The 16,452-nt window shown below is 39.2% G+C and overlaps 1 protein-coding gene across 1 annotated transcript in view; it reads right to left on the bottom strand.

Moving 5' to 3' along the window:
• The window catches only part of nkain2 (sodium/potassium transporting ATPase interacting 2), a 92,932-nt gene that overhangs the window by 2,430 nt on the left and 74,050 nt on the right, over nucleotides 1-16,452 (bottom strand). The window contains exon 4 of the mRNA XM_005725078.2: nucleotides 5,785-5,845. Within this exon, the coding sequence (XP_005725135.1) occupies nucleotides 5,785-5,845 (61 nt within the window). The remainder of the gene's footprint in view (nucleotides 1-5,784; nucleotides 5,846-16,452) is intronic.

Below are 16,452 nucleotides of genomic sequence, written 5' to 3'. Positions count from 1 at the left end.
TGAGACATTTAAAATTTTACTTTAAAGACAACCATACTCTACATTATCAGTAAAGAATATGAAAATCTAACACTGATTATTATTAACAGCTATTTAGTATTTTAGGAATTTGGCATGACATACTTTTCTTGATTGTTTATTTCACTTAAAATCTTAATCTTTAGTCTTAATTAGTTGTAAAACAAGTTGTCCTTTATTTTTTCACATTGCTTGCATGAGAAATTTGAATATCAGCCTAACACACAACAGAAAAGCAGATGGAACAGTTTCTGGTGGTCATTCAGCTGATTGTGACTGTTCAGAAAGACAAGACAGAGCCTCTGTTGGTGCATGGAGCTTTCCTTCTTTGTGTGGATCCTTTTGTTGAGGAATGGCCTGGTGTAAACCGTAAGGGTTTCCTGCTGATTCATGCTGCAGTCAAATAGCCTCAGCAGAGTTTCTGCCATGCTCGACCCTTTGAACACTAGAGAAAATGGAGCCTCTGAGCTTGTCAGCGTGCTGCCTGTCAAGCTGTAGCTACCCAATTTAAAAATTCAGATTTGTTATTCATAAGGCTCAAGACTGTCCAGTAAGAGTGTAAGCACATAAGCAACTCTCTCAAAAAATGTTTGCAAAACTTTATATTTCTTTACATTTATTACTGGTCAAACATTTCTATGATGACTGTTAAATAAAAAGTTGCTGTTGCTATGTTAAAGCGTTCATTCATAACTGCGTGTCGTTTGTGTGTACGAATGCGTTTGATAAAAATCTGTCTGGCACATTTGAGTAGCTCTGAGACAGATAACACTTACTATCTTGATTAATACACATGCACACACACACACACACACACACCTACACATTTGCTCAGGCAAGCACAGAATAATTATCAAGGTAATGAGCTTTCTCAGCAACTCAAATTATTATTGGTCCTAAGTGAGTTTTCACTTCTTCACCCAAGGCCCATTTCCACCAAGCTCCCTTATTGTTTATTCACCCAGGATGGATCATTGTGTACCACTTTCCACAGCCAAAATTTGGGACTCACTGCTTAGCATCACTATCATTGTTTTTTATATATTAAATCTGATGGATTTATCAGTGCTTTATCTGGAGTTCAAGCCTAGCTTTTCCAGTTCAAAGTCAGATAATTATTGTTTCACCACAATGTACCTCCAAGGACTTGTGATTGACTAAAAAAAAGACACAGAGCTTGAATTACAATATCCTGAAAGGTTTTTATGGTTTTCAAAACATGTTGCCTATCCCTACTTTAACAGAGGGCTGAGACTTTAATTTGAATCCTGATTCTTTCTGATAGCATTTTCCCCTTGAGAAGTATTAAAATCTTCCATGCAGTTTATTATCTCTCATCTGTGTGCAGTTTGAAGGTTTTCCTCATGTCTGCAGGAATTTCCTCCGTGCCCTTGTTTGCTCCCACAGTCCAAAGACATGCAATTTCGATAGACTGAAAGCTCTAAATTGCCTGTTGGTGTGAACGTGAGTGCGAATGCATTTGTCAACATGCATTAACAATTTCATAGACTAGCAACCTGGCCAGACTCTACCTTGTGCCTCCTTCTCAGTGTACACTATAATATGCTCCAGCTCCCATCACTTTTAATATCATAATTGATTTAGAAAATGGATGAATGTATGGGTCAGCTGTTAATATGTGGAGGTGAAATTTGCCCAGATTTGTTAAAGTCCCTCACAACATGGTTTCAAATTATAGCTTTTCTATCTACTGTGAAATGTTCATTAATAAATAAGTAACGAAAAGGGCCCCACTACACTCATCATGTGTTGATTGATGAGTTTTTTTCATTATGCTGTTAATGTCAACAGAGCCATTAAAGGAGAGGAAATATGGCACTCAATGAATCCTGTCTAGAAATATATAAAGGACTATTCTGTTACCCAAAGACTTCGTGTCTTTTCTACCAAAAGGCCAATCAACAGCTAAATAATATAAAAAAATTCAACGATACAATCACCATGCAGTTCAGAATCATTTATGATGGTTCATGACCGTTTCAACAGTTTGGTAGAAGATATTATTCCTTACTATATAAAGTTATAGAGATATATCTTTCTTAGGTTACTGTGACATTATTTAGAATGGTCTCCATTCCTTAGTACTGATGTGGTGAGAGACTCAACTGTAAATTAAATTATAATGATGTTCAGGTAGTACATGTGTAATCAGCAGGGGAACAGAAGCTCAGAAAAAAACGTATTTTGGGGCAAAGACACCAAACTTTTTAAGAACTTTTAATAGGAATCTCTTTTGATTCTATCCATGCAGTTTTTATGTCTCATGTTTATCTATTTAGGGACTTTGTCTTGTTAACATGAAATAATTGTCCAAAAAAGTCCTGCCACTTGCTAATGCCTCTAGACAGTTATTCTGAACATCCTGTTTAGATAAATGGGAAGAGATCCTGCATGTATACAATGTATAGATAATTGGCGTTCTGCAAGGGCAAGCAAGGCAAGCAGGGCTTGGCCTGTGAAATCTCAAAAGAGGTATCAATTAAAGTGAAAGCAATCTCTCTTTTTGTATCTCAAACAGCGTTTTGTCTTGAACTTTCCACCATCCTATAAATTACTGCCATTTTGTAGATGTTGCAAGCTATTAGGAGGCTTGCCTCCAACCATTATTGGCTAATGCCATGTAGACAGAGTACATAAGCCTGCCACAACATAGCAGAAACTACTGTGAAAATTTATGACAACAACACAACTGACTCTCAGGTTTCCTGGTTTGACTGTTGCTCTTTTGAGGTAAGGGTGGGATAATTACCATCCTTGCCACTACAGAATTTTCTCAGATTTCTATTCAAGAGTCTCTCGGTGACATCTTTCTCTTAGTCTCTGTTAGTGCATGAAAATACTGTGAACTCTGACATCTTTTAGCTGAGCCCTATCAGCTCAAACCAATGAAAAGTAAGAACAGGCACTAAAATGTGAAAAAATAAAGCTGTTGCACTTTGACAGAAACATGTGCTCAGACAGGACTACATGACTCATGGATGAGTAAATGTTATTTAAACTTTTTCCAGGGACTGGATTTGTTACCTTAAAAACTAAGAATGTTTGTTTTTGGCAACATTTCACGCCACTAAGCACAGTGATGGCAACACATTTCTCTCATCAAAGTCTGCTGCTTAGTTCTGTCAAACTCTCTCTCGGGGTGCAGCATCAGGAGGAATGTGCAGTATTGAAAGCCAACGGCCAAAATGCAGTTAACAAAAGGGCAAATACTAAATGTTGCACATCAATTATTTAGACATGGAGATGAAGGCAAAGTGGCATTTTAGGTTTACTGTCATCACTGAGCTTATTAAAATGCGGTATTACAAAAACATCCTCTCAAAAACAACCCCTGAAACTCAATTATTTTCCTTTAAAGTCTCATAAATGTAACCTGTGACCTCGTTTAACATAGAGGTCGTCCTGTCCCAGTACTGACCCACACTTTTATAACAGACGGGATAAATTTGCCCCCTTCAATCTCGACTCCCAATCTGTTCAGGGCAGGAAGGACAGCAGAAAAATGTGTCTAGTCTCGAGGCTTCAAACTATTTCCACTGATCTAGTCTGCATTTATTACCTATCAATATTTATGCGTTAACAAGCAGCCTCCATGGTTCACTGTTGAATAAGACATGCCACGGTATTGATCTTTGGGAAAAACGGCTGCGTCTACTTTAACGGAATAACTTAACTGATGGCCTCAGGTAAATGGGCTCATTCAAGTAAATGCACAAGGATGCACACTGCATTTTAAAAGCAACAAAAACTGAATTAACATGTTGATGTGCCACATTTTCATCTTCTGCGCCACATGCAAAGGCAACTATTTAGACTCACATCTTACATAAAACGCTTACTATATAGTAGTCAGTGTCACCTCTGGAAAACCAGCCCAATTCCAAATCAGCATGGTTGTATTAATGAATTGATGTATCGATAAAAGCCTCAATAAAGACAAATACTTTGTGAATTGACTGATGAACATCTTTTAGTTCCCTTTCTCTTCACACATTTTTCCCTCCATGACTGTTGCTTGGTGATGGTGGTTGAAAGTGGGAAGCATGAGGGAGAGACCTGCAGTATGAATGAAAAGCAACTTTGATCTAGCAGAAATGTGCTCAGCTATCTTCATCCTCCACACTTTCTCTCACGTCTCTTTCTCTGCATGTTGCTGTAAAATGAATGAGCCCGGCTGTTAAGTCTGTGGGCTACAAGTTTCACTGTGAATTTGTGTCGGTAAAGTAGTGGTAACGATCCTCAACGAGACAATGGCTCCATTCAAACCTTCTGCTTTTTTTTATTAAGAGAATAAACAAGATGGACAGGAGGAGTGTAGTGAGAGGGCGACAGATTGAATTTATTTTAGAAGCCTGACCCTTCAAAGCAACTTTACCCAGTATATTAGAAATCAACCACTCACTGAACCTTGCCAAACAGAGTTTAGTCAGAGCTTAGCAACCGTAACCAGGAACAGCCGGTTTGTCAACCTTTGGATTTCTACACACGCTAAAAGCAGCCAGAGAAACAATTAAAATCCTCAGTTTAAATGGCTGCAGTTTTTAAAAAAATCTTTTCAAACGAACAAACAAAAAAATTCAGAACAGATTAAACCATTCGACAGAACAAAAAAACTGCAATTTTTTCTCATTGTGTCAACGTCATTGGTTGTGGACCCAGAGTTTTGAGTATCTGTTGACATTCAATTCTTTGATAATTTATTTGTATATGTATATTTTTTATTTTTGATTGTCATGCTCCTTTGTATTTGTAGCCTTAAGTACTTTGTTTCAGATCCCATGTATTTACATTTGTTTTCTGGCTTGAGGTTATTCTGTATACTTGTTATTTTTCTAGCCCTTTTCCTTATATACTTCTGTGTCAAGTGTGTCTTAGGGTTTAGTCTCTGTGTATAATCACTTTCTTTTTTCATTTTGATACTCTCCTGACTTCTGTTTCTCAATTCTAGGTTAGTCTACTTCCTGTCTCATTATCTTTGATTAGTTTCAATTGTTTCTTGTTCCCCAGCTGTTTCCACTCAACTCCGTAACCTTCAGTGTGTTCCTGTGGCATTTCCCTGTCTTTCAATTAAACCTCGTCATGTCATTCTGTTTCCATACCTGCCTGTTTCACGGTGTTTTTCACTGTGCTGCCTGTATTTTATTGTTTTGTATCGTGGACTTTGTTTTACTTCTGTTTTGTGAAGATTTATGAATTTTACAAACAGTAAACTAAAAATACCTCAGGAGTTGGAATGTGGCTCAGTGCTCAAACCTGAGGATGTGTGCTTTGTGACAAATGGTACGACTGGTGTTTATAAACTCTGAGTGAGACAGCTCACCTATCTGAAGCAGAGAATTAAATCTGATGGTAGAATCTCACTAATCCTGTCTCCATGTTAGAGATAATTAATAGTTTGAAATATTTAATAAAGTCACAGCTGCTGTGCAACTCGTGTAAATACTTGCAACTCCCTCTACTCATATGGATCCCGCAGATGCGATTCTGCAGGTATTTAATGATGTTGAAAAGATTGATATTTCAGAAGTCGCATATTTTTATGTGAATCAATTATAACTTTTGTTTGTGGATCTCAATGTAACTCCCCATATGTAATCATTTATTCCTCGCACACACTTAAAAGAGATGAAAGTACTCATTTAAATAGAGGATTATGTAAGTTTCAAAAAACAAAAACATAATTTTGCTTTCAAGGTATTTTTCGTGTATGACCATGTGACTGCAGGTGTGTGACTGTGTACTTACAGCTATCCTCCTCTTCAGAAATAAGCTTGACCACGTAACAGGCGTAGATAAACCCCACCAACTAGAGACAAAGACAAAGGAAAAAAGACAAAAAACAGAGGAACATTACTCTTTTGTGCAACACAGAGAGAAAGCGGAAAACATGTGAGGGTGAACAAATAGTTGGAACAGACAGAGAAAACAGGTGTTGGTGGAAGTGGAGCGGAACAGCACTGTGGTATTTTGCTCCAAAATAGAGCGCTGTGTGTGTGTGTGTGTGTGCAAAAACATATTTTCAATGACAACCACAAGGTTATCCCAAATTTTCATGGTTTTAGAGCTCCACAGACACTGTTTTAATGCACAATTTGTTAAAAGAAAACACCAATGTGTCACAACTGTTGCTCTACAATGTCATGCTGTGGGTAAACATGTGCCGTCTATTGCCTCGGTCACAAGCAATAACTCTAGCTTACAAAGTCAAGGCAGATAATGCTACATTTGTGATTATCATCAGAATGAAAACCTTACACCACCGCTGTGGGGCAGGGCTTTGTAAGCGTACAACCAGAGGTGAACCTCACAGTCTTCCATCTCATCATGTCATGTCCGTTTGAAGCCATTCACATACCTGGAAATAATGAGGGCCAAACAATCAAAAAAGGATGCTGCAGCTCTGTGCTGTGATTGTTACAGGGAGAAGCTTACATTAAACATGTGTGTATCTGTGTGGGTTATGTTTAGACTGTGGTACAGCAATCCACACCAGCAAAACACCTTTTGCTATCTGATCTGCTTTCCCATTGGCTGTCTGTTTCCTAGGAGACCGATAGGAGGTGGCCGATTGGAGCAAAGATGCAGGAAGGTGCAGTCGATGTAAGGTCGGGATTTTAGTGACCTTATTACCCCATGATGACAGAGGAGGAGAAGAGGATGGAGGGAAGAGATAAAACGTGGGATGGGAGGAAAAATAGGTATACACGTGTGTTTGTATGAGGCATTAATTTAACCTATTACCCTGAATAAAGAGGACTTATTGCTGAAATATGGCTTTAAGTGTTGGGAAAATGACATTGACCTGGTTGGTATTCTATTGACTACATGGACGGATGCCAACACACACACGCACGCACACGCACACACACACACACACACACACACACACACAAACACACAAGCGCATAAACACTCAGCTAGCTGCAAATGTGAGGAGCTACATTTGAGATTCAGTGTATATCTCAAGGTCCTGACCTCATTTACTCTAAATAATGTTCAGCTCCCAAAGCTCCCCTCCGTTTCTCACACTCTGACTATTCCTTCCAGCTTCTCTTCCTTTTTCTCTTGCCATTATACATCCCATTTCCTTCCACCTTGTACTCGCTCTCTCCTCTGCCTCACACAAGGAAACGAGTCAGGAATACAGTGTTTCGCTGCGCGGTAGATGAATTTACTTAAAGCTAAGCCACATACAGGAGGAGGAAACTGCTGCCGGTATCAGCGGGGGGATCAAAACTGATGAGAAAACAAATGTGCTTTGTGCAGCAGATATGCCATGAGAAATATCCACTGGTCAAAGATGCTGATAAGTTTACGTCCTACAACATCGCAGCTGTCGGTACTACTGACAGCATCATTTCAAAGATTAGGATGACCTCAACCTCAGGCTGCGTCTCCTGTCTGCCACCAATCCAGCTTGAAATATTTTTTATATTAGTATTCACTTGAAGCAGACTTTTTGCATTGCAAAGTCAAAATGTTGCTTAAAAGACTATGAAGAGTTTAGGGAGTTTTCCACCAATGATCGGGAGCTTGTTCTGTCTTCTTCTGCAGGCTCATTGGCTCTGAAAATGACTTTTGGGTGCAGTTGTGTTAGCGCGACTGAACAGGGAGCGGAGAGCCATGCCCGCCCCGCGATAGGGAACATTCTGATCAGCTGTGACGGAGTACGTTTCTCTGCACATCAATATCCTGTTAATATTCGTGAAACTCTAGTATTCCGTTTTTGGTGTTTGCTGCATATAAACATAATATCCTGTTTACAAGAAGTCTGATTATATCTTGTCCTGAAGTCAAGAAATCCAAATAAGATAGCTGGGGTTCACCAATATTAGGTATGGGGCTGTAAGCATGTGTGTTCCTTATCTTGTTTATTGCTGGAGTTCTGGGTGTGTCTATGTTTGATCCCTGCAGTTATATTTGGACTTTCCTGCTCATGAACCCTGGAAAATAGCATATTTGTTATTTTAGGTTTTGCAGGGCCAAACACTTCCAAACCACATTTTTAGTTTTGACTAAGATTTTGATTAAAAAGTGCCAATAGCAACCAACTAGAAATACATTGTCAGTGTAAGATACAACTCACAGACAATTACAAAACAGGTGTGTGTATAAATAAAAACTGAATGGCATGATTTGCAACTCTCATAAACACCTATGTTATTCACAAACAAGAATAGAAATCACATCAAATGTTTGAGCTGTGAAAATGTACCATTTTAAGGAAAAAAAGAGGTCATTTTAAACATGTCTCCAAAACATTGGGACAGGGCCATGTTTAGCAGTTTGTAGCATCACCTCTTTTTGACAGTCTGTAACCATCTGGGAACTGATAAGAGTAGTTGCTGGGCTTAGTGGATCGCAGGCCGACCAGTTCAGCACCCGCGATCCACTAAGAACATTATTCTGAAAGTGTTCAACAATTGAAAGACACAATTTTTTTGCAGATTGGTAAAACCTTGCCCATCTTTACTTCTCAGAAACTAGGCCTCTCTAAAATCAACTTTTTTTTAAATCGGGGATTGTAAAAAGAAAGAAATACGGTGTTTTAGCTTCTCCACAGTACATGCTTTCTGCCTTTTAGTGAGCTATACCCCCAGGTTTCTCAGACAGACTCTGGCTCCTTTTTTTCATTTTGTCTGTGGATTTAGGTTTCCTAGTTACTGAGCGATGTTCAGTGTGACGAGTGGAAATGGAAAAAGCACCACTTCAGCATCAACTCAGACAGGATCCCTGCCCCTGATCAGCCTGACAAGCAATAACTTGTACAGCTTCACCATTTCGCCGCACAGCACCGTGCACCTCACTCAGAGCAGAAGCCCTTTATTCTTATTAGGTTTTATGAGCACAAGGGCGCATGCAATCCCAGGAGGCAGGAGTTTATCCCATTTCTTAAACATACCGTTTATCGAAATGCCTGTTGCCATGGTAAACACTGCAAATGTAGTTAGTTATGCAACAGTAAGTCCGTAAAACCTAGTTGCATTATTCCAAGGTAGAGAAAAGTAATGGTATGGGTGATAAATTGTGAGATATGCATGTTCTTCCCGCTTCGATGTAGTTGACTGCAACATTTCTCCCCTTCAGAGCTTGAACAGAGTGTTCTGAACAAATGTTTGCAATGATAACGATGGCAAAGTGGCCTTCCTGCACTGCAGTTACACCTCCTAGTTTCGCAGAGTCTGTGAGTGGCTGATACACATGCACGTGCATGCTTTCAATCTCAACTCTTCTTCTTGGTGTATTTGTTTTACGGCTCCCATTTGGCATTTATAACAGATTAGTCCATGTTAACAATGATTCAATTAATTTATTAAATGAAGTAAGAATGAAATGGGGTATTGCGATGGTAAATGCCATTATCTGGCAAGGCCTGGACTCAGCTACCCACAGGTGTGATTGTTAAGTGTGAAGTTGTCAATACTACTAATCTGCAAATAAACCCAAAGTACAAAATAATGGGATGTAAGATTTACTAATGATATTTAATAAAGACGTGCAGTGAGCTCCACATGTATTTGTAGATTCCCGTTCATGAGTTCCTCTTTTATGGAAAGAAGAGAAAGAAAAGTCATACAACATGAATATCAAGGCTTGCAGTTGGCAATTTCCAGCTAATTGCACCATTATTTGATACAGAAAAAAAAATCATGTCTTACCTAATTTTCTATTGACATCATCCTGGTAGTGGTTATAAGTACAAGTGCATAATAACAGTTTAAGAGCAGCTCGTAGCTCAAATGTTTAGAGCCATATCTGCATATCTCTGTTCCTTTTAAATGGCTAAATTGTTTGCAGTGAAGCCGCTTTTCTACGTATAAATCCTGAAATTTGAGATGTCAGAAATTAGCCAGAGAAGGAGTCAAAACACCCCTGATGGAGGATTTTGTCCACCATTCTATTCATGCTGTTCATAAGCAAAAACCTAAGCAAACACTTAGCTGTGTCTGTCAGATTATAAGTAGCAAGCTGTGCAAGTGTTATTAGTTGGTCTGTCTGCTTTACAATCTGCTAATTGGAGAAACTCCTGCTAGATTTTGGTTGTTATCACTTGAATAAACTAGCTCCATCTGTGATCATAGATGGTAGTGGATCACCCAAAGAACTTTCCACTTCCATCTGCACTTTTTCCGGGCTCTTGCTTAATAAATCTTGCACTAAGAGTCTACAGCTATATGAGAGGTTCTGTGAGCTGGGGTGAGAAATGATATGGAAAACCACAAATATCAACCTCTAGTGGCGCCAAAGGAAAAGTAAATGTCAGTGGCGGTGCATTGTCAGGATGTCTGAACTTTTACCAGGTCTTTGTTTTTCTTTCAACAGGCCAAAATCCTCAGGAACATTGCCACATTGCTAAAATCACTTTCATTGCCGCTGTGTGCTACGCAGGCAAAGAAATCCCATTAGACAAAAGGAAGATAAGTGAATCATCATACTTTTCTACAATCATGATGCTCCAAATGTTCCCTTAGCAGTGATTCTGATAACACCTGGAAGTTTTGAACGGAGCGCAGGGAGAAATTAGTTGAATGTCAAGCAGCTGGTGTTCGGTAAGGATGGAAACTCTACGTTCTGCATGGCCTGAGAGCAATAATTCACTGATACCATCACGGGATGAGACCTGTTAGAAAAGCAAGGACAGATGCCATGGACGTGCATGCATAAGTCAGTCTCCCAGTGACGCAGTCAGTTCTACACCAGAAATGAAGAGGAGTTAACATTTTGAATGAAGCACAGTGCTTTTTAAGTAGATCTTAAACCAGCTGAGTAGATCCGCAGGTTAATACATGACCAGCACCACCAATTACCCCTCTCATTCACTGTTGCTTTATTCTCATAACATTCAGTGTTCATTCTGAATCTTAACGGTAGAGCTGTTGTCTATTTGTCTGCTAATCTTGCCTTGTGTTGTGGCTGTATTGCTCTTTGATGAGAAATGGATTCATCTCCAATGAGCGAATCCATTACAGCTGTCTGTGGAATTGTACTGAAGATAAATTGTGTTGTGACGAAGATGTCGCATCCATTGGATTAAATCTATTTACGTGCTGATGATGTCCTCTAAAACTTAAACAAATGCTGGGGGAGTTGAGGGTGTGGAGAGGGTGCGGTGTATTATATTTTGTCACCAAGAGCAGGAGATTAGGAATCTGGAGAACTGGTGCCAGAGGAACAACCTCCTTCTAAACGTCAGTAAGACAAAGGAGCTGATAGTGGACTTCAGCACTAAGCAGGAGAGGAACTACCAGACCCCTGTCATCAACAAGTGCCCAGTGGAGAGAGTGGACAGCTTCAAATACCTCGGAGTTCACATCACGCAGGACCTGTCATGGTCCTGTCACATCAACACCGTGGTGAAAAAGGCCCGACAGCGTCTCTACCACCTCAGACGCTTGAGAGACTTCCAACTGCCCTCCAAGGTGCTCAGGAACTTTTACTCGTGCACCATAGAGAGCATCCTGATGGGAAACATCTTAACCTGGTTCGGAAACAGCACCATGTAGGACAGACGAGCTCTACAGAGGGTTGTGCGATCAGCTGAGCGCACCATCCGCTCCGAGCTCCCTGACCTGCACTCAATCTACAGCAGGCGGTGCTGGACCAAGGCCAGGAAGATCGTGAAGGACCTCAGCCATCCCAACAACGGACTGTTCTCTCTGTTGAGGTCAGGAAAGCGATTCCGCTCCCTGAAGACCAACACAGAGAGACTGAGGAGGAGCTTCTTCCCGCAGGCGATACGGTCTCTCAATCACACCACCACACAGTACTGACCCACACATATGATTCTTACACACACTGGACATTCTGGACATCGTTTTCACTTCATCACTTAAATCACTTTAAGCATATTTGCACTGCACAAGACATAATGTGGATTGCACAACACTGGACATTATATTCTTCATTTCCAGTTAATACTTGTACAGCTGCTGTTATTGTGTATATATTTATTTATATTTCTTCATACATTCTTATATAGTTCTATATTGTGTATTTTGTTGTACAGTTATTTTATTTTCAACTTTAATTTATATATTTTATCTTATTCTTCCCAGTTAAATTTACCCTTCATTCTAATTTGTGTTGTACAGTTATTTCCTTTTTAACCTTAATTTATATTTTATTCCTTCCTAGTTAAATTTCCCTTTTTTATTTTTCATATTTATTTCCTATCTTATTCATAGCCTTTTCCTTTTTTGTTTTCTTTAGGTCACGAGCAGTTGTCCAAGCATTTCACTACATATCGTACTGTGTATGACTGTGTACGTGACAAATAAAATTTGAATTTGAATTTGAATTTGAGTGAAAATTTACAGCTTTAATTAATACTTAATTGGTTTTAAACAAAACAAAAACCAAAAAAAAAGAGACACCATCAAGAAAACAGAGATGTGGTTCATCAGGAGAAGGATGACAATATCATACATACAAGACCAAAAGAACACTGTGTCAGAAGACCACATTGAAACAAGGAGGATTCTTTGGACACATTATGATAAGAGCAGGAATGCAATATAATGATATATTTTGAAAAGGGTGGAGGAAAGAAGGGGAAAGAAGCAGAGGTGGAAGGAAAGAAACCATCACTGACGGAATGAAAGACTGGATGAAGAAAGCAAATGAGCTGCTGCACTGTGTGAGAGACGGGGCATCCCGGAGGACCATGTTCGCCAACACTATTCGGCAAGGCACCTAAAAAGACAAACATTGGCCAAAATGACATCAACGCTCTTACTGGACTTTTGCAGACACGTAACCACCAACTGTGATTCTACACTCACCGTTTACTCCCTGGACAAGCTGCCATTTTGGTATTATTTCTGTCGGTCATGGGACTTTGTGCTGCCACTACAGCAGGGTGACATCATGGTGACAATGTAGGATCAAGTAAATGCGGTTCCAAGCAAACAGGCTGACTCTGGAACAATCCGTGCATGATGTCACACGAGAAACTTCTAAAAAACTTCATGCACAACACGGTGCATGGATAGCAACAAGGTCTTTTCTTAGTTTTTAGAGACCATCTAATTTTCCCATTCACATTATTTGCCAGATTTCCTACTGGTATTTGGCTCTAGTAACTCTGTTTCTATTTCTGCATTATGTTTTCACAATTTCCAATATGTTTTTTAGGATTATAGTTTGTTGTTCTTATAAGAAACGTGCAGCACGACCCGTGAATGCAGCTTGACCCTAACATGTCATTGTGTTTGATCCCACTGACAATGTCACATAATTTCCACCTTAAAATAACCTGTAATTCAAAGGATTATTTTCACAAGATGAAGGCTGAGAAAAACTCTACAGCTGTCTGATAGATCATACTGAAACTACTAGTTACAGTCCATTTTCACAGAGCTTTTTTGGGTACCATGTCAAGCGCAGCACTCTCTAAGTGTGTCTTACCGCTGCGAGCAGCTTTCTTTGTTTGATTCAACTGAAAACCGAGAGCGTTTCATAAGGATGCGGAAGGGTACCTTTCGCGTTACTATGTGACGCCTAGGGTTGTGACAAATCGTCGGCATGTTACGCGTCGGGAATGATAATGCTGTGTAATTAGGTAACCAATAAACAATTCAGTGAGAGAAAAGTTCTTGTCTTGTGCTATAGAAATTTTTTCATAATTTACAGTGGGTCCACAGATAAACTTTCTTTTTTATAATTACAGGACAGTCTCAGCAATTAGTTACCAGATTTTTTCCTGTAATTTCACATATTTATTCACTACAATTTACCCCCAAAGACTTGGGCTGACAAATCTCTTTCATTTACTGCAGTAGCATTTATTTATTATGAAAAAATTGAGACATACTGTTGAAATTGTTCAATTTTTTTCTTAAATGAAGATATGTGAGGACTAAATGTCTAGTTAAAGAGTAAAGAGTTAAACTTCTTTACAATGACAGAAAGGGGAGTTTCACTCGTCCACCCCACTTGAACTCAAACTGGGGCTGTATGTGGCCCAAATTCTAAAACATGTTTGACATCCCTGCTCTAAATTGTCTAATGAATAAACAGGATAAATAACTTTTTTAAATCTGGTTTTCTGTGTCATTTATTACATTACTCATAAATGCCAATTCAGTTAGTGTATTTATTTATTACATGTTGGACACGGTTAACAAAACAGTGTTTTAGTCCGTCATAATAATAATAAATGCCCAGTCTCTTTCTCAAAGTGAAGAATAAAGATAAAATCAATTCCCTGGTTTTAAGTGCTCCTGATTTAAGCATATTCTCTGTGCAGAGTTGTAACATGCAAACAAGCCGACATAGCTAATGGTAATTTTCATCAGTCGATTATGTCTCAGAGACAGGGTTACTCAGCTGTGTGTGGGGACCAGGCTATATGCAGCCATTCCTCCCAATCAGAGAAAGAAAACAAAAAACAACAGTAGGTGATTTCACTGATTAGTATCTCCACTTTAGATGAAGTTATGCTAATCACTGAAATTACTTGCAGGCATGCACTTTAGACCACGGAGCCAGCAGACAGCCTCTTAGATAATGTTGTTTAATATAATTATCACTTTGTTTGTGCTATTAGGATGTACAATAGCGCTGAGGGGAGAAAAAAAAAACGTAATTAAAGAAGTAACGCTCGTGCATTTCCCCACTGTGCTATAGTCTGGGATTGAAGGCCTACATTTCACTGAGCACGCTCCAGTTCTCCCCGGAGAAGCCTTATGCTCTACGTCAGTACAGCTGATATTCACTCTGTGGAACAAACTGTAAAGGAATTGAAAGTTTATAAAGCTAATTAGTCCACTCTTCAAAATTAACACAGTAATTCACTGTAAAAGTCAGGCAGCAAACCAATTAACGATTTATCATATACACTTTATGAAATAAATGAACCATGGGACAAAGCCCAATGAGACTGACTGTGGAACGAGTTGTTTTCTTATGAGACAAATATTCTCATCTGTTGTAGGGAAAAAAAAAAACTAAAATAGATTTGCGGTCACAGTTGTTACATCACATGAAGTCAGTAAACTGGAGACGAAAATCCAACTGCTGCGAGACACTTAGAAAAGCAAACTAGTCCATCACACACCCAACTAACCACCCAGACAAACAAAAACATGCAGTGTTGAAGAACCTGACAGCTGCAATGCTTCAGTGGCTATTTGTCTTCCTCACACTGTCCAGACTTGTCTACATTTAGATTCCCCCCACCATCGAAACACGAGAGCCTTTAATTCTTGAAAACACAAGCATTACCCCTTTTTGTCAGGTTGTCAGATATTACCTGTTAGTATTGATCCAGCACCATTAACGTTGCTCCAGGATCCAATCACCTGTGGTGTGTAAGTTCAAACTTGACAAGAGCAAATAATGAGATTAACCTGTTCATGTTCATTTTTTGGTGTTTTCTTTAATGAGGTCCTCTGAGCTCTTTTTCAGTCGAATGTCATCCAGTCATCCATGCACACCCCCAATCATTATCACCTTTCAAACATGCTTTGCCACTTAAATAATGTGTCATAAAGTAGGACATTTCAAAACAGGTGAGTTTACAAATGTAATTCAACTCTTTCTGAACTTTTGGCTCATGCTCTTGCCTTTCGTTAATGACTCTTTAATGTTATGGGAGCTTGAGATGCCATAAACATCAAGGAAAAAGATCATAATGATACTCAATAATAATTTGTTTATTAGCAGTAAGAAAGTAAGGAGTAAACTTCACATTGCAAATGTTTCAGTTTGCGTGCTTGATTTAAATATTCTCTGCTTTATAATTTGCCCCTTGAGAAAGATGCTCCTAGAAATCCAACAGAGTCAGTCTGAAAAATCTCTTACATGTAACCTTGCGCTCTTTTTTTTTTAAAATACAGATGATTCTTTTATAACAGTAATTTTCTTTAACGTCAAAACCCAGTTTGCACAAGTGCAATGCATACATAAATCTGGCCCATAGTTTAGTCCCATTTAGATTTTTGCAAAACAATATAGTTCGATTATAAGACACCTTTTTCACAATGTTAGTCACATGTTAGAAAGCCTTTGTGCCAGAAAAGGAAGTAACAATAAATACGAAGCTTTAATGACACCAACAGACCAATGCTGGATTATGTGCCAAGCATTGGTTATTCAGACAATCAACCTGATAACGACCAGTCATTTAGTTTAGGGTGTAACTCAAGCAAACTCTAACCCACACTTAGTCAATTACACCAAACAAGGCTGGCGGTCGCCTGGTGAACCTGTCAGACTGTTGAGTTTGTGCTCATGGAGCATGACAGTGTTTCAACACACCAATTACAGTGAGACAGTGGTACAGCTGTGCGGCGGCTTGGCACTCAGCCACACTATAAGCACCACTATCGATTGTCAGAGAGACACAGAGTAGGCATGAGAAGGGGACAGTCATGCACTGCAAGAGAGCGAGATGCAGAATGAAACCGAAAA

Source organism: Pundamilia nyererei, unplaced genomic scaffold, assembly GCF_000239375.1.
Source record: "Pundamilia nyererei isolate P.nyererei 1_Seehausen unplaced genomic scaffold, PunNye1.0 scaffold00013, whole genome shotgun sequence".
NCBI lineage: Eukaryota > Metazoa > Chordata > Actinopteri > Cichliformes > Cichlidae > Pundamilia > Pundamilia nyererei.
Note: the sequence above shows the minus strand (reverse complement) of the source record. Positions and strands in the feature narration are given on the sequence as shown.